Here is a 19,226-nt window from a genome sequence, read left to right as displayed (position 1 = left end):
TCCGCCCACCCTTGTAACCTGTCTAGGTCTGATTGTAGCCTGTTGCATCCTTCCAGTGTGCCCACATCCCCCCACATCTTAGTGTCATCAGCAAATTTGAACAGGGTGCTTTTTACCCCCTCGTCCAAATCACTGATGAAGATGTTGAACAATGCGGGCCCGAGGACAGAGCCCTGCGGACCCCCACTGCCCACGTCCTTCCAGGTTCCATCCACTACCACCCTCTGGGTGCGGCCCTCCAGCCAGTTGGTGACTCATTTGACTGTGTGGGTGTCTACACCACAGCCCCCCCAGTTTCTTAATGAGAACCGGGTGAGAGACAGTGTCAAAAGCCTTCTGGAAGTCCAGAAAGACTATGTCCACTGCTACCCCTGCATCTAATGATCTGGTGATCTGATCGTAAAAGGCCACCAGGTTGGTCTGACATGACCTGCCACTGATGAACCCGTGTTGGTTGCCCCTAAGCATGCAGTCCCCTGCTGGCCCCTCCTGGATGTGTGCCAGCATAATTTTCTTAAACAGCTTGCCTAGGATCGAGGTAAGACTAACCGGCCTATAGTTTCCCGGGTCCTCCTTCCTTCCTTTTTTGAAGATGGGAACCACGTTGGCCCTCTTCCAGTCCTCCAGTACCTCACCAGAGCACCATGAGTGCTCGTAAAGCCGTGCCAGGGGACTTGCAATGACCTCGGCCAGTTCCTTTAGAACTCTAGGGTGGAGATCATCCGGGCCGGCTGACTTGAATACGTCCAACCCCTCCAGAAGCTCCCTAACTAAATCCTCGCTAACCCGTGGCCCAGGTGTGCCTCCCCCGGGGCCCAAGGGGGGCCCAGCAGGGAGGTGGCTGTTCTGGTTCCTACTTAGGAAAACGGAGGCAAAGAAATCGTTAAACACATTAGCTTTGTCGTCTGATGAGACGACCAAATTTCCCAATGCGTCCTGCAAGGGCCCCACATTACCCGGGACCTTCTTTTTACCCCCTGTGTATTTAAAAAAGGACTTCTTATTGTCCTTAATCTGGGAAGCTAGTCCCAGTTCCATCTCTGCCTTGGCCTTCCTAACTGCCCCCCTACATCCCCGAGCAACTACAGAATAGCCCTCCCTGGTGATGACCCCTTCTTTCCATTGGGTGTAAGCCTCCTTTTTAGCAAGGACAGCTTCCCTCAGTACCAGCAGGCACCCAGACACAGCCCCCTAGACAGTACCCAAGCCCTGATCCTCCAACCCTCACCCCACAGAGACTTACCTTCACACAGCTGCTGGGGCTGCTCCCACCACCCTGCCTGGCTGCATGCCAGTCGTGTGTGTGCACATGTAGACATGTGATGCCCCTTGCCGCCAGTTGCTCTCCCCCCTCCCGCTCCCACCAGCCCCAAGCAGCTTCTTGCTAGAGCAAGCCAGGAAGTGCCAGGAAAACTTTGATGGTGAGTAGAACAAAACCCTGGACATTTTTTGACATTTTAAAAAACCACCCAGACAGAGATGGGAGGACCCAAAAAGAGGACATGTCCAGGAAAACCCGGATGTATGGTAACCCTAGTCCTTTACCATAATTTAAGAAGCTGCCTAAGATCCATTTCAGGACTTAAAAGGAGAATTTTAGAAACAGCATTGACAATTTTTATATTTCAGCAGAGAGAAAGAAGCAGGCTTAGTTCAAAAGCCTTTGGATTTGACCAGCCTGTTTTTTCCCTGCCTGTTTAGACCTTTGTTTTATTTTAAAAAAAAATGAACATTAAGGTGTCACAGCTGTAAAGTCCAGTGTCTTGAAAACTTTCAAAGAAAAGAGCTAATATTGCACATCTATTTGATTCCTCCTAGCTCCAGTAATAATAACATTTTGGACTTATTAAGCACTTTTCAGCAATACACCTGAAAGCACTTTGCAAAGGAGGTCCAGTGGCTGTCCATTTTTATTTCTAGTCCTGTTGGGCCTTGAGATACCAACCATTAATCCTGTCAGTAGGTATCAGTCCTCCCAAATCACAGTCCATGGTAATTTTGGGAAGACCCCAAGTTTCAGGGGAAAAAAAGGAAACATTTCTCTAAAAAGGGATGGGTTTATTTTATTTTGGGGTGGGGGGGGGGTGTTGAATGCCAGCTGCTTGAAACCGCTGAGAGATTTGGAATGTTAATGTAACTTTCAAGGGTGAGCAGGATGCAGGTGAGGTGGCCAAAGGAGCATGATAAATGTAATATATCACCACCACGTATCTGATCTATTTATGTATAGCTTGGCTGCCAGTCTATAGTTTGCGGTAGCTTGTTTGCTTCCTTGAAAGCAGCTTTCAATTGTTCTATCATGGTGCCATTTACATCCAGTAAAATAAAAGGATATTTGTTTTATCTAATAAAATCCAAAGTCTAAAATGATTCCTTTCAGCTTTTCTGTGGGGAGAATCACAAGAAACCAATGCAATTCATTTAAAACCATGAGCAATAAGGTAAGGACAGAAAGAAAAAAACATTCATGGAGCTTCTCTTTTTGTTTGAGATTCTCCTTCTGTGTGAGACCTATGCTAAGCACTCCTCCTGCCTCTGATACATTATTGTTGAGTGCCCATTTGTCCTGTAGTACAGATGGATTTAGGAAATAACATGGAGCAATGTATTTTAGCACAAAAGAGAGCAGCCACATTTGTGCTTCTAGATTTGCTGCGGCTTGTTTGTTCAAAGTCTTCCTTCATCTTAACTAATTATTTCTAATTAGCAAGGCAGACTGCAGTTTACAGTAAACATTTCCAAGTTCCGTAAGCCACGAGCTACTTTTAAGCTTTTTCATTTCAATGAACCCCATATGCTGATGTAATGGTGGCCTGATCCCAACCAACTAAAATACACTCAGGGTTTTAAAAACACAGGAGTTCGGTGTCATAACATTCATATAAGCCACCCAGTTAGATAGAAGTGACAAGCAGGAGTCCTCAACATAATGTGCTTATCAGTTAAGGGGATTTATTCTGAGTAGGTGGCAGTGGGCATAGCAGATAACAGCCTTGACAGTATGGGAGACATTACAGACCCACAGTGGCCTGGAGCCATAGGTATTACTGCACCAAAGAATGTTTATCTCAAGAGACTACTTAGTTTATCTCAGATGCTCCACTTCTGGTCTCTCTTCCTGACAGACATCTTGTACTGATTTTCATTCATTTTCTGAAATTTAAATAATTCCTGGGGCTATGGAATTTATAGACTGAGTATCAATGGTAATCATGTGGAGCCTGATTTTTAAATTGCCTTTACTTTGTAATTCAAATTGTGTTGTGTGGTAGACATTAATTATGTCAGCCAACATCTATTTACAAATGGGGATTTAAAAATGGGCAGTTCTTATCAGCAAGTGACATTTGGCAGATGGATGGTGTTAGTAACAAAAAAAGAAGAAAAGGGGAGAGAGAAGGGGGCTTGTGACCAGACCTGACAAACGAGTCTCTGATACCTTTCCGAATACAGCCCTTGTCTGCCAGAAAGAAAGGGGCAGAGGGAAAGCATAACTGAGCACCAAATAAATGTTGCAAACCTCTGCATTTGTTTCTTTCAAACTGTCTTTTTCACTTAACAGATAGCATTTCAAATCTCTATTGACATGTGCACAGGTCTTTTGTGAGAGCTTCTAGTAGCCACAGCGAGCCTAGTTTGTAACGCTCTTGAGTGGGAGGAGATTGAGGAGGCTCTAGCTAAAAATTCTTCCTAACAAAGCTAGTTTTTAGGGTTGCACCTCTCTTCAAAGAAAGGCCGATAAGTTCTTACCCTTTTTCATGGCAAGGCAGAGATATTAATGTCTCATTGACATACAAGAACACAGAGCTAGGGGCCCAGAACTGCTCTCGGTGGGTGAAAGCTGAGGCAGATGGGCAGTGCTAGTAGGCAGCTGTTTTAAATTTAGGAAGACAAAAGTCAGTGGATTATTTTCTTCTCCATGGGAGACACAAAAGAAGTGGCAATTCCACCATTGAGGCACCTGGGGGACTGACTCGGTCTGAAAGATGAAATCAAAGTCCAATAAATTCAGTTATCCCAGTTCTATGCATCGTGCACAGCTGTTACAAGCCTAGTGCTTTCATCTTCCAGATGAAGAATATTGAACCGTGTGGGGCAGCTGCTCCCAAGCCCCATTCTCCGTACCACGTTTCCAGTAGGGGGCACCAAAGCAGCAGCTGGATTTCAAGAAATACTTGTTGGCTTCAGTGAGTGAATCTAGTGGCCGCAAAGAAAAGCAGAAGGGAACTTTTAAAAGTACCCATGATTAGAATCCCCTGTGAAGCGAAGGGGATTTGCAGTACTGCACTGAAACCGTTGCTTTGAGATGCTCTCTAAGCATGCTTGTACTGATGAATGCCTCAGTCATGTCATTACCCACCTGGTCACATTTGTGACAATCAGCATACAACCAAAGCTAGCTAAGATGAATCAGAAGAGCATGCCATTGTTGTCCTGCTGAAACAGGCCTGACTAATTCTGTAATGAAACAAAGAGAGCATTGAAAAACATCTCTTTCCCTCCTCTTCCCTAGCAATAAGCACTAGGTTCACCATTTTCCACATCTATGGGTCTTCCTCCCTAATCCATGTTTTCCACAGAGAAAAGGCTCTGTTTGCATTACCCCTCACAGCGTAAATGTATAGGTGTTTCAACTGTAAGGCATTTGACAACAGATATGCGGGTCTATAATCTATTATTTATGCAAACTAAAAAGTGTGCATGGGTCTATACACATGTACACAAAGATGTTGTGTACACATGGTGAATGACCTAGAGAAATTTATAATACATTTTTATTTAAAGACTGCCCCAAAGAGGGCCCTGTGGTGAAAAATTATCATACTAACTTAATTACCTATCTCCAGTGAACATTGAAGAACCTCCTATTGTCCTGCCTGCAATCCCTATACAGATACAACACCCTTTTTCCTTTATTTGCTCTTGCAGAGAAGTCTATTGCACCACTGAGACTGGCCTGTTCCACAAGTCCTTTGTGTCATCCTTCAAAAGAAACAGCTATTGAAACCCATGACCATGAAGCCTTTTTGGTTTTAGAGGGGTTTTTTTTTCCTTGCCCTTAGTTTACATAACCATATAACCTTGAAAGCACATAATTATCATTGAGCATAGAGTCTCATATGGCTACATTGATAGTCCTATTGTGTGCAATGTAGAGACCTTGTATAAATGCAACACCAAGCTTTAAAAGAGATACATTTTTTTTCTCCTCAAGGCTACTCAACCGCTCACATGTCAACTGCCACAATCAATAGCATATTCTGTTGTTTTGTAGTAGGAAAAAAGTGCCAGCTGTAGGCTTTCTACCTGAGGATTGCACAGAATATTAGAGCTGTAACATACAGTGGACTTCTGTCACCAGTTAGTTGTGCTGAGACTTTTGAATGCCGAACTCCTAGATGCCGTTGTTCCACAGTCACAAATTAAGATTTATATTGTGTGTTGATAACCTTGCCCTGAAACAGAGCAGTGGAAATTTCACATTAAATTGCAGTTTGCTTTATTTCCCAAAGTGAGTGCTTTTGTTTTAAACATCCTCATTCAAAATCTTCTATGCAGATAATCCGATGCAGGGCAACTCTTATCCTCCAAACAGTCGTTTCCTGTCAGAGGATCTAATGAAAGAAAGATATTTTGTAAATATCCCACTCTGTTTCACCTTCCCAAGAAGAAAATTCTGCTGTAGGGTTAAAATAGAAATATCTGTATTTCAGATAAGCAACAACAGTGACACTGTACACTATCACATTTGGAGACGTATGGAATATGTGTGTTCAGTGTTGAATTTATATGTACGTGTGTATGTATATTAGTCATCCCTATGACATATGTACACAGGGGAGTGGGAGCTCCCATTCCCTTTGAAAGAATCAGCACTCATGTTGGCCCAAGAATAATATTTATCCCCACATCCTCAAAAGAACACATTTTGGGGTTGGTGTTGCATTGAGTCTCATTCCTGAGTCATAATTTGTGGAGAAAAAGTAAATACCCTAGCCAGAATTTAAAATTGTCTTTCAGATTTACAGTGGTTGCACACTCACAAATTCTCAAAGGAAACCTCCTAGTAAGCACAAAACGGGATAAAAATGTACCTTGAGGAGCTTCAAGTACATTCTCTTTTGGTGTAACAACCGTGTAGGACCACATCAAATAACGTAGGATGAATTATGCTCAATCTTTATAGGAAGAACACAAGATACAAAGGCTAGAACATCATATTTACTCACAGGCAGGTGGGTCCAACTGGACTAATTCAAGATTCCCACTGCTAATTTACCTTGTCTGGATTAAAGAGGAGTAATTTGTTTAACATCTTTTAACTTAAGAAAGCCAGTTGTGCCGTATCAAGTAGAATTGTGTGTGGTGGTTTTCTGTCTTCAATCCATTAAAAGCTAAGCTTAGACTTCCTAACCCTTTCACTTCTGACATGAACCGAGCTCAGACTGAGTTTCCTAAAAGGCTGGTGCTTTCCCCTAATGTGTTGGTTTTCTGCAAAAGTCTGGAAATAATTTTAAAAGATCTCCACATTATTCAAGGCAAAAAAAAAATTACTAAAATTGTGCTTTAAGCAAAACAGCATTCTTAAGTTGCTAAGGCAGTAAACACCAGCTTTGGGAAATGCAATAAGATTTAAACATCTGTTTTGGAGCTGATATTTTAACCATTTTACATCCCTGGTTGGCCACTTCCCAGGCATATATAGGAAGGGTCAATGAAGAGACAGAAAGGGAGCAAGTCCATCCTTAACCTACTACAAATCAAAATTTGCCATGGTTTCTTAAATCATCATGTTTTAATAAAAAAGAAAGCTTTCCACATCAGCCAAAGAACAGTGAGCGGGTTAGGGCAAGAAAAGCTGTTCATGCTTTTGTTATGTTTACAGCGATATAATGTATGTGTAATGTATGTGCTATTCTGTGTTTTTTTCCCCTCAGAGACCTGAGATGGGGTTCAGTAGTTCTCAAAAACTTGTCTATATCCCTCCCAACTGTACAGTTTGTTCAGTAAAAGATTTTTTGAGTCATCTCTTAATAGGAAGAGGAATACAGCTTGTTACTAGAGGTCCCAGCTCAAAGATGAGCCATAGAGCAGTGGGTTTTTTAATCACAAACATTCAACAACTGTGTTAAGTGCAAAAACCTTAATACACATGTCCTAGCCTATCAACTTATAAAACAGCCTGCCTGCAGAAATTTCTTTCTGGAGCTTCAGTTGGAAGATTTTTTTTTTACTTCCAGTCCTAAACTACTGAGCATGAGTTAAGAGCTGATTTTCACCCCAAAGATGACTATGTGTCAAGTCATCTCAATACAGCAGAGAGAATATGGAAATCAGTAACGTTCTTTGGGATGAAAGGCACTGCAGAGATGCAAAATACAGCTTTCAGTTAGCTTAAAAAAATCAGCAGAGTTGTATTCAGATTTCTCTGCTCAAAACAGTGCTACAGATAGAATATCATTCTTCCTCTTCCTCCTGATACATGTGGGCCAATATTCCCAGAATGATCTAAATTGAGTATAGATCCTTTCCTAAGCATAGTTCAGGGATCAGAAGTAATGGGGAAAAGAAGCTTTTATCTCTAGCTCACAGATCCCAACATGGGACCAAGTTGGTACTGGCCAAGACTTTTGCTATCATCTGATGACTGTTCCGTGCTCTCTATGAAGTGAGTCAGTAATCAGAAGCAGTACCTAATAGTCATTCTCATCATAAAACCTATCTTCACAACTGCTACCTTTAGGTGCAGCTCTTAGCTGAGGGTTGGAGACTAAATGGGCCCAAACAGCAAATTATCACAGTGCCCTAAGATCTGGGCTATCCAGTGAGTAGGGATCCTGAAGAACACTGGACAGTTTTGGGGGGGAAATGCAATTTTGAAGCTACGCTGTTCCCTTTCTGCAGAATATTTGCCATGTTCATGTCACTAACATTCTGCAGACACTAATGTCACTTAAAAAAAAAAAAAAAGAGAAGAAGAAGAAAGGCTGAGATTTTAAAATCTGACCAGAGGTTTTCTGCTGTCCACTTTGACACCTGGCAAAGAAGGCTTTCAACGGCCAGGTACTCCGTACTGAAAACTAAGCCATTTAGGTGTATCCATGTAGGAGCCCAGAGTCGATTTTAGCCAGACATTTTTTATTGTTGGTACCTTAAAATTTCTCACTATGAGGGTCTATGAACTACTTTTAAATGCTGTTTTTCATTGGGCAAAGTGCAATTCCAGTCAGTTTCAGGGATTTCAGTGACCTACCAGATAAAAATATAGTCTTCAGATACAAAGAAAATTGGTTAAGAGAGAGTTAACAATTTTGGATACATCTCACTTAAAATGTTTGAAAATGAAGTCCTTAACATCCTCTGTTTAGGTAATAAAAGTACTGTATTTATCTGAATATCAGATACGGCCCCCTCCTCCCCCCATAATTAAAATCTGCCAGATTGGTGTCACCCCTCCCCCCTGCGTCTCCCCCCTAGCCCCACCACTTACTTCTGCTGTTCTGCTTCCGGGCAGTCAGCAGCAGCAGCCCTGGCCCACCTGAGCCCCATCCTGCCTGGCCAGGCAGATCAGAGCTGGAGGAGACAAAGCCAGAGCAGAAGGTATGAAAAGAGGGCCAGGCTGGGTAGGGGAATGTCTCCTGCACTAACCTCAAACCACACAGGTGGTACCCAGTGTGCCCTCCATGCCCCGCACAGTCTCCCCCAAACTCCCCTCGCTGCATGCACCATCCCTTGCTGCACAAGCCACCCCTGCCCAGCATAGGCAGTGGCTCAGCTCTGGTTTTGGCTCCGAGCCCAGGGCAGGGGGTCCACGTTGAATTGCCACCTGCCCTGGGTGGATATACAAATCTAAGATGAAGTTTTTCCCCCCTCCATGTTGATGGGGGGGAGGGGGAAGGAAACCTTGTCTTGGATTTGAATACAGTATTTTCACCGCTCAAATCTGCTTAAAATTGAAACAGAGACGACTAATTTTTTAGTCTTAAGCAATAGATTTTAAATGTTTGGCACAAATTCTACCTCTAAGTCCGCAGACATTATGGACCTCGTTCTCTGTTGCGATGTCCTTTAAACTGTGATTGTTTCATCCAGTACAAAGTGGTAAATAGATAACACCAAGTCAGAAAACCCTTTACACCCATGTTGAATTGGAGTAAATGACTGCAAAGGTGTGATGGCACTGGGGAGGTGGATCCTGTTTCCATAGTGAACTTCATGTTTCAGAGATCTTACAGAAATCTGCTTCAGATTGTCAAAATTTCTAATAGCTGATATCTAAGCTGATAGAGTTTGCAGTGGACATACATGAGCTACTTCTAAACTTTTGACAGTGAAAAATTATTCAAAGAAGCCAAAAAGCATGTGATAATTGTGAGCCAGGTATTTGTGGTCTCACATGCGTAAACACTGTATAGAAGCTGAAGGATCCTCATCAGTTGCAGACTGGTATATCTGTACTCAGAGCTGTAACAAATGCCACAAAGAAGCTGCTAGAGTTTATGAAGATTGTGGTATTTCTAAGCTCCTGGACATCTCAAACTCTAAAAAAGCCAACAGTAATTATAACTGCCATGAACCATCCAGACCCTGGATCACAGCCTTTGCTAACTGTGAGGAAATGCCAGCAGCATGCATTATGGTTATGAACTAGCTAGTCTGGTGTCACTTTAATTACCAACTCCATAGAAAGAAAGCATATTCACACTGGTTATGCCTAGGGTCCAGAGTTATTATGAGCGCTGCAAAGAAATCATTGTGTTGAATTGTATTCTGAATGAGCTAATTCTCCAGTTTAATACACTATGTAACAAAGATTACAAACTTCCCTGGTGTACCTGACATGATTAATGTTTGTCAAGCCACCAATGAGTGCACTGTGGGCTTGACTGTATTATATTCTTAGCCTGGGTTCATTTGATACGTGATTGTATCCTGTCTTGACACTATATGCAGTATTGCCAACCCCACGGTGTCAAAAACCATGAGTCAGAGTCTTAAAAATCAAGAGATTTGGAACGTAAATCATGAGGTGCTATTTTTGAAGTGTGCGCGTGCGGTTCCTAGGGTTAAGGCAGCAGGGTGCAGAGTCCCAGCTCACAGTGGGCAGCCCACCTCTGCCCTGCACACACATCCAGGGAGCATGTGCCCCCCACACCTCCCCTGGCCCAGCTCCTGCCCCTCTCCCTCCCTCACCGTGGGGGTCTCGATCTGCCCCTTCCCCTCAACAGCCTTATCATCTTGGCACTCTCTACCTGCACCAGAAGAAAAAAATCTGAGGTTTGATCTCTATCAGGAGATCAGAAGTCAGAGTTCATTTGACCTGGAAGTCTGGAGTCTCATGATTTTTTCATGAGAGTTGGCATTACTGTATATACCATGGTTTTCTTTCAAAGCAGCCTGTACATGACACTTAAATCTGTGGAAACCCAACAAAGTCAGTCATGGTAAAAAAATGTCACAAACCATCTAGAATATGTGGGAAACTAACAAAAAGTTTACACATGAAATCAGGAGGGGAAATTACCTCTAGGCTTGAGTGTGTTAAATTGTTTTACTGTTTAGCTTTTCTGTAAAATACCAGTTATCTCTAAAGTTGTAATGTAATCACAGTGGTTACATTCCAGAGTTGCACATGTGAAAACCAAATCTTTGTAAATGGCAATTTGTCTCAAGTAGTTCTTCCTGCTCTGTGTTTGAAAGTTACTTTAAGATTTTTTTTTAAATTGTGAATGTGGTGTTAAATGGGAAATTTGTTAAGGTTTTTTCTGTATGCTTGAGGTTTTGGATGCCTTTGGAGGTTGGCTGCACACCAAAATTGAACTACTACATCAGTGAAAACCACATTACAGGCCAGAGATCTAGGAATGTAAGACGTGGTGTGCCAGATCCAAGACTGGGTCTATTCACAGGACTGGGGACCAGGAACAAATTGTGTGTGGCTCTGCCTCAGTTGCCCCAATGAGTGGTATGGAGCTAATTTCTGTTAAAGACTTTGTAGAAGAAATTCACTAGTAAGTTTGAAGTATTATTATATATGTGGTTCATTGAATCTTGTGTCCTGTCTCTGACTACAAGGTTTTAGAAGAAAGGTGGGGAAAACCCCTAAAGGATAGAAGACTACTGGGATGTTTTGCCCTTTGGTACCTGTAATTTTTCTATTGTCTGCATTATCCAGGGATCTGTATTCCCATTGTAGTAGCCTTCCTTTGCCTCTGTGGTTAATGTAATCAGCTTTCAGGGACCTGTAATTTACAGAAGAGAGAAGGTTATTCATAACTTCAGAAATAAATTAGACCACTTCTCAGACAGTAATGCACCTCATAGGCAATTAAAACTTTATCCTCACAGCTACATTTTTGATGGAGCAATCATAGCATCCCTCATCAGTTGTCATGGTTAGAGCTGAGGCCTTGTATTAGCCTAGGTTATGTATGTTACAACAATACTGTCTGGTAGAAGACAAGATAGAAGAAAATTACAACCAAACCAGATGTAGAGAAGACATAAGCCACTGAGAGATTCACAGAAGGAAGTAAATTAGTCTTTGTCACTCCTGTTCTGAACTTATCATTATAGTCTTCAGAAAATCATAGAAAATTAGAGTTGGAAGAGACCCTAGGAGGTCATCTAGTCCAGTGGTTCTCAGCCTTTTTTGTACCAGGATCCATTTGCAAAGACTGATGGCTTGTCCCAACCCACACTCTCCTGGCCCTGCTGGTGCCCAACGCACAGTGCCCCATCCCCCCTGCCCTGCTGAAGCCTCCATGCCCGGCTGTCCAGCCACCTTCCCCCAGAGCCACCTGCCCCCACCACACCCATCCCACCCACACATGCACAAACACACACACGCACGCACGCACACACCACCACCCTCATTCCAAGTCTCCAAGCGCTGGCCCTCCAACCCCTGCTCCCCATACACTTACCTTCATCTAGCTGCTGGGGCTGCTCCCATGACCCTGCCTGGCCGCATGCTGGCCACACCCCAAGCAGCCCCTTGCAGGGTGCAATGCTGCCAGCCTGCAAGAGAAACCTGCACTTTCGCATGTTTTTCTGGCACATGCTCATGACTCTGATATATTCTTGTGACCCACTTTTGGGTCACAACCCACAGGTTAAGAAGTGCTGATCTAGTCCAACCCCCTGCTCAAAGGACCATGCCTAACTAGATCATCCCAGGCAAGGCTTTGTGTAGCTGGGTCTTAAAAAGCTCCAAGGATGGGAGTTCCACAACCTCACTGGGTAGCCTGTTCCAGCACTTTACTACCCTCCTAGTGAGAAAGTTTTTCCTAACTTAAACTTCCCTTGCCACAGCTTGCTACCTCCTTCGTCCCTCATCTGTTATTGCTCTTTGCTCTGTCATCTGCCACCACTGAGAACAGCCTAGCTCCATCCTCTTTGTAACCAACCTTCAGATAGTAGTTGAAGACAGGTATTAAATCGCCCTCAGTCTTCCCTTCTCCACACTAGATAAGCCCAGTTCCCTCAGCCTCTCCTTAGAAGTTATGTTCCCAAGCCCCCGAACCATTTTTCTTGCCTTCCACTGGACTCTCCAACTTCACATCCTTTCTGTAGTGGGGGACCCCATACTGGGTACAGTGCTCCAGATGCGACCTTGGCACTGCCAGATAGAGGGGAATAATCACTTCCCTGCTGTTAACCTTCATCACAGTAAGGGTACACTGTTGGCTGATATTCAGCTTACTGTCCATTATAACCCCCAGGTCACTTTCTGCAGACCTGCTGCTTAGCCAGTTGGTTCCCAGCCTGTAGCAGTGCATGAGATTGTTGCATCCTAAGAACTGGACTTTGCACTTGTCCTTATTGAGCCTTTTGAGATTTCTTTTGGCCCAATCCTCCAGTTTGTCTAGGTCACTGAATCTTAGCCCTACCCTCCAGCATATCTACTACTCCCCCCAGGTTGCTGTCACCTGCAAAGTTGCTTAGGATGCACACCATCCCATCTTCAAGTTCAGTGATGGAGATGCTGAACGAAACCGGCCCCAGGACCCACCCCTGGGGCACTCCACTTGATACCAGCTGCCAACTAGATATTGAGCCATTGATTACTACCCTTTGAAGTGAGAGTTTTCAGGAAGGATGGATTTAAGGACTCAATTTTACCCCAGATGAAGTCAAAATTTGCTGTTTCTGTCAAATGAGTCAGAAAGTGTTGTAGCTCAGAAGTGAGAGTTCATTCCCAGAAAAAATAAATGCATCCAGATGAGAAGACACTAATTAGATACCAAAACAGAAATGAAGAAGGTTAATGTTACGAGGCAAGTTTCAAAATGGCTCACCAAGGAGAACCTTCCTCAGGGGATATCCATATCTACAGTAGGTAGTAGTGTGTGTGGCCCAGTTTAAGGGTCTATTCCAAAGCTCAGTGAAGTCATGAAAGGCTCCAGATAACTTCAGTCTGCTTTGTATCAGGTCTTAAGCATGTTTAGGACATTATGAAGATTATAGTACATGAGCTGTATTTATATTTAAAATCAGCATTCAGAGTTGATTTAGGGAAGGAAACAGCTCTCCCCCTTCTACTCCGTTTTGCAAGTTTTGCAGTTAGTTTTTGCAGGGTACAATGATGAAGCAATTAAGAGACCTCTACTTCCAGGAACAATTTACTGTGTTAATAAAATTAGCAGGCAAAAGTGCCAGCCAGCTGTTATCACTGTCATTGTTATCACAGTTCTCAGAACAAGCCCTTATAGCTACATCTCCTTTTCTCACTGCATATCGGCCTCATATTTCCTGTTAATTTTTTCCTTTCCCTTCTACGGTGCATTTACTTCTCTGGATGGATGGTCCAATTAGGGAATCTGGGGAAGAGCAAACTGGGTCTCAGGGACTGCTCTGTGAAAACATTCTCCCAAACCTAACTTGAGCTGCAGTGATTTGTTCCTGGGCAGAGACTGAAATGTAGTCTAGATCTCTAGGTGATGGGTGCATCAGCAATGGCATATATCGGGAGAATGTAATTTGAAGAAACACTTTCAGATTAAAAAACAAGTTTCCTTAACAAATCCCAAGTTCTTGCTGATAAACAGAGCGTCCATTTGGCTTCTGTACAGAACAAGATGCTGTTTCATGAACAGGAGCTGTAACGTGAACACTAGCATTGAAATCTTGTCTCCAGCATTCTTTGCAGTGGTCCAGGTGAGCACTCTTTTGAGAGTGTGTTTTCTCTAATGAGACTAATGAGTGTTTTTCTCTTTTGCTTTGCAGGTGCATTACTGCTGGGAGGAATTCTCTACTCCTGGCAGTTCCCTCATTTCAATGCCCTGAGCTGGAACCTCCGCGAGGATTATTCCCGAGGAGGATACTGTATGATGTCCGTCACCCACCCAGCAATGTGCAGGCGGGTAGCTCTGCGTCATTGTTTGGCCTTAATTGGACTCTCAACAATGGCCCCTGTCCTCGACGTCACCACATGGACTTTCCCTGTCATTTCACTCCCTATCAATCTGTATATTTCCTACCTCGGCTTTCGGTTCTACAGGGATGCGGACCGTAGCAGCTCCAGAAGTCTTTTTTTCTGCAGTCTGTGGCACTTGCCAATGCTTCTGCTTCTCATGCTCACATTTAAGAAATCTCAAATAGAGAATGACAATAAAGGGAAGCTTCCAAGCTGAAATCCTGGCAAGATACTGAAATCAGATTGCCTTAATGTCAATTAGGTGTTGTCATCCCTGTTTCACTGTCAAACAGAGAGTATGTCAGTAACTATATGCAGGGAAAATTAGGGTGATCTTTTTGAAGATAATCTTTTGTGCCCAGTAGCCACTTTATATAAATCGTTTTCTAAGTTTTTTTTTAAAGGGAAGGGACTTTATTAATGGCAGAGCTTGGTGAATGGAATTCAGGTCCCTTTACTGCACTTCTTAGGTCATGAGTTAAAATCCAGTCTAGGTCAGAGACTCATAATTTTTATGGCTTCCTACTGGTCCATGTGAAACAAATTTGGTGAGTCTTGGACTCATGTTTAGTAAAAACAGATCCACATTAGAAAACATCTCCATCTCCCTCATTTGTCTCCCTCATTTGACCAGCATCTTTGGCAGTCTTAGAGAAGAAGCTAAGATGACTTGGCATTAATGTTGTTCTTTCCTCTCATTTCCCAATGAAGTGGGCGTCCATTCTTGAAACTAGAGACGTATTGTTGGTGTTCCCAAACACCAGAGGGCAAAGGGAAGTTCACGTTGCTACAGTCTATTCCGTCCCTGTTCTGTTACTAAACAGAAGGCTTCAGTACCTGGGACTGTCAGCCTGGCACCTTTCACAAGGCTTAAATTCACTTTAATAAGTTTTCAAAGCTTCCAGATTCTTTTCTATTATTTTTTTCAATATTTTGAAAGGCATCCTACTACACACTGCACATTAGCATGTAAAGAGCCTCCAGCTGAACAAAGTTATTTCCTAATATATTGCTTTCAGATTCTTGTAGCTCAATTGTTATTATATTGCCATCACAAAGGAATTTCTGACTCTCCCAAGTTTTTATGAGAAATCTTAAAAACGAACACTTGGGGCAAGATTGTCGACTGGTACAAATTGACATAACCATGTTGACTTCAGTAGAACTCTGCTGATTTACATCAGCTGGGGATCAGGTCTTTAGAGTCCAAGTGTAAGAGTTTTATATGCTAATGTGTACTCTGCCAACCTGCTGAGTCTAAGACCGTCTGCTCATGAGGTGTTTCCTATAATTAGTTGAATTGTAGGCTTACTTTAAGAAATATAACAGGTGTATTGGGTACCATGGTACAGTTGTGGTTCAAAAACAAGGTTGCTGTGGGGTATATTCTTAGTGAGGATCATATTTCATCACCCTTGAGGAAAAGCCAATTTTGTTCCAGCTGTTTTGAACTTAGAAACTAACAAGTTCAAATTGCTGATGCAACCATCAAAGCTGCTGTGCAACAATAAAGCTCATCCTCACTAGGAAAATGCATCATACATGTCACCTGGCATGGTTAAAACATTCCTTGTAGACAAGGACTGATAATTCTGTGATCACAGTTGCAGTTTGCAGCTAAATCAGGGGTGTGAGACCAATGTAAATGTGACCAGCTAAAATAATGGTAAACAAAACAACACTCTGTTTAGACAAGGATTGGGTTCATCTTATGGTGCTTGGCATGTGTTAAAACTTGATGCATTTTCACGTGAAGATTTTTCCAGCATGGATAGGGACCAGTCTAGAGCAGGACTATGTATTTATGAGTTCTGCTCCCATTCCCATCTCATGGAAAATCTGCCCACTCTTGCATTTGATTCTGGCTGCCATCCACAACTTAAATTCTGCATCAGGAATAGATTTTTGTCTGATCGCTATAAATAAGTAAATGAAGTGTGATCACACAATCAAAAGATTTCTTTTCTGTCCAGTGTTGCCTCAACACAATTTATTTTTTCTTCAGCTTGTTGGCAGGTCTGAGCAGTATTCCACTCCTATTGCAGGATTCTGCAGTGTAGTGCTGTTGTGCACCAGATCCAAGGGCTTCTGAGTTCTGGGAAACAATAGTTGATCTAGCCTTATTAAGCCTTTCAAGAAATGTCATTGATCTGCCACTGTGTCCTCATCATCCTGGTATAAAAATTTCACAGGATATTTCAGTGACACAGGCCAAGATTCTAGTCTGAATTGCACTGCTGTAAATCAGGAATGACTCCACTGACCACTGTCTCTGCTGGAAGGGGTGCTCTTCAAGAACAGAACCAGGAGCTTTACTTGACATTTAAACAATCAGTTGTGAGATTCGTACTTTTCGCAAGTGATTTCAGATTACTGTTTATCTGAAGTAAACTGTCTTCATAGTATTCAAGTCATTTACTGTGGAGACCACGTCATAGGAACATGAGGAAATGACCTGCCATCTAATGGAGCCTCCAGTTTTTTTTAAATGCATTGAGTTTGTTTTTCTGCAATAAAACATGCACTGTACAAAAGCCATGGAGTGTGAAATAGCCCTTTGTTTGAAACGATTCCCAGTCTTCATGCCAGCATTCTTTAGCCTAATGAAGAAGCTACTTTCTGCTAGTTTTGGGAAACTCCTAGGGGTAGAGGCATTCTTCACTTCCACTCCAGGGCTGCCTATACTGAGAGGACAGGCCAGGGGTGGACCCAGGATGGTGCGACAGTGTGGACACCCCCCTTCCACCTCTGCTGTCCCTGGCTGGCCCAAATGCAGGGGGAGCCCCAGAGCAGATTCTACCCTGGTTCAGCTGTGGACTCAGTTGCACAGGATGTGGAGCTCAGCATGGGACAGAGTCGGCCGTGGGCAGGTTTCCTATTCCTACATCTACTCCCACCTGTGCTCACCCCTTCCCTGGTGGCCCAGAGCAGGTGCTGGAAAAAGAAATCCACCCCTGCTCCACCACTGTGTCCGGCTGACCTGGGCAGTGGGGAGAGCCTCAGAGCCACTTCTGCCCTACCCCAGACACGAGCTGCAGGTAGCTTTGTGCGTTGCTGGGCTCAACTGGGAACAGCGATGGCAGCACACAGGTTCCTCCTCCCAGTGCCTGCTCCCAGGCAGCGAAACAATGTGGGTGGGGGCTGGACAGGGAGCAGGTACAAGAAGGAGGAACTCGTGCACTACTGTTGTTCACCACCAAGACCAGCACCCTGAGCAGGCAAAAGTAATTCTTAGCCTCCCCTGGGACTATCAGCCCTGGAACAGCAGCAGGGGCAAGTTTCTCCTTCCATCTCCTGCTCTCTACCCATCTACCTAGTGTCCCCTAATGACCCAGGAGCTTCAGCCACACCTCATCCCCATCCCCCCCACAGTGTGAGAGCAGTGTTCTGTACCACCCCCACCCTTTTTAGGAAATCCTAGATCTGCCCATGGGATGGCAGAGGGGTTGTTTTTATTTTGCAAAATGCCTGCATTGAAAATGAGAATCTAGTGGTGAGTGCACTTCTTGCAAAATGAAATAAATCTGTGCACATCTTAGCTGGATCATGAGAATGTGGAGAGCAGGCAGGGCTGTCCCTGGGGAGTGCAAATTGGGGTGACTGCCCCAGGCCCCATGCTTTGGGGGGCCCTGTGAAACCAGGCTGGCTTCGCGTCCAGCCGCTCACCACCCCCACAACCACCGCTGCATCTGAGTCCCACACAGGTTGATTTGCCCTGGGCCCTGCACCCTGCTACAGTCATCTCTGGGAGCAGGTGACAGGGCTGGGCAGAACTCAGTTGCAAAGTGACCATATAGGGGTAACAGAATATATGTTATGTTGCTAATTCAGAAGGTGATAGTCTTCCATTAAGGCATCATAGAACCAATAGCCCAGCATGGCTTGGGAATACTGTGCTACTCAGATGACAATAATCCAAAATTCAGGGCACTGTTCCCAAGAATTGCATCTTCCTGAAACTCCCCTTGTAGCCTCAGTGGGAGAGAGACATTTTCTCGACCTCCTGATCCAAACCGTGCAGTGGTTTTCAACCGTTTTTCATTTGCAGACCCCTAAAATTTTTGAATGGAGATGCAGACCTCTATGAATTGTAAGTGTGGGTATTCACATACTTTTAATTCATCATAGTCATCTTTTGTGGACCCCTTAGACACAGTCTGTGGACCCCCAGAGGTCTGCAGACCACAGGTTGAAACCCACTGCACGAGTGTGTAGCATTCATCGATTTTAAGTCCAGAAGGGACTGTTATATTAATCTATGGTGACCTGCCACATAACACAGTGCAGAGAATCCCACACAGCAGGTCCTGTATATGGATCATCTCTTGTGCCTCATCTAGAATATATTTTTTGAAAGTCAGTGAATCTTACCTTTAAAGATGAGATGTCTTATGAAAATATGCTTTACCAGTCACAAGATACAGGTAGAGTTGTGCTGCACTCCAGAAATGGCTACATTTCAGACATAGCTGAAGTGATTTATTGCCTGTTGTTAAATGCCTTGGGATCTTCTGGCATTGAAAGTATTTTATAATCTAAATATGATGATATTTTTCTCAGTTACATGCTGGATAATCCAGTAGACAATTAAAGATGCTGATTACAGTATCTTGGTGCCATCATGGATATGAAAAGGGGCACTGAACATCCTGTTGAACTATGTACACTTATCTAGGTATTGATAATGCTTATATCAGCAATAGTAGTAATAATAATGCCTACCTGTCATATATAATGTTTTTCTCCACTATATAGAGATGGGCAAACAGAGGCACGAAAAAGAAAGTGACTTGTCCTAAGTTCACCC

General features: G+C 43.5%; 1 protein-coding gene across 1 annotated transcript in view; it reads left to right on the top strand.

The window, feature by feature from the left end:
* The window catches only part of COX10 (cytochrome c oxidase assembly factor heme A:farnesyltransferase COX10), a 154,876-nt gene extending 137,919 nt beyond the window's left edge, over positions 1–16,957 (top strand). Inside the window, exon 7 of the mRNA XM_090060346.1 lies at positions 14,230–16,957. Coding sequence (XP_089916472.1) covers positions 14,230–14,636 — 407 coding nt within the window. The 3' untranslated portion in view covers positions 14,637–16,957. The remainder of the gene's footprint in view (positions 1–14,229) is intronic.
* The last annotated feature ends 2,269 nt before the right edge of the window (positions 16,958–19,226 follow it).

The sequence above is a fragment of the Crocodylus siamensis genome, chromosome 8 (assembly GCF_052110815.1).
Source record: "Crocodylus siamensis isolate JL-2025a chromosome 8, ASM5211081v1, whole genome shotgun sequence".
NCBI classification, from domain to species: Eukaryota; Metazoa; Chordata; order Crocodylia; family Crocodylidae; genus Crocodylus; species Crocodylus siamensis.
The sequence above is the reverse complement of the archived record's forward strand: the minus strand, read 5'-3'. Positions and strand labels throughout refer to the sequence as shown.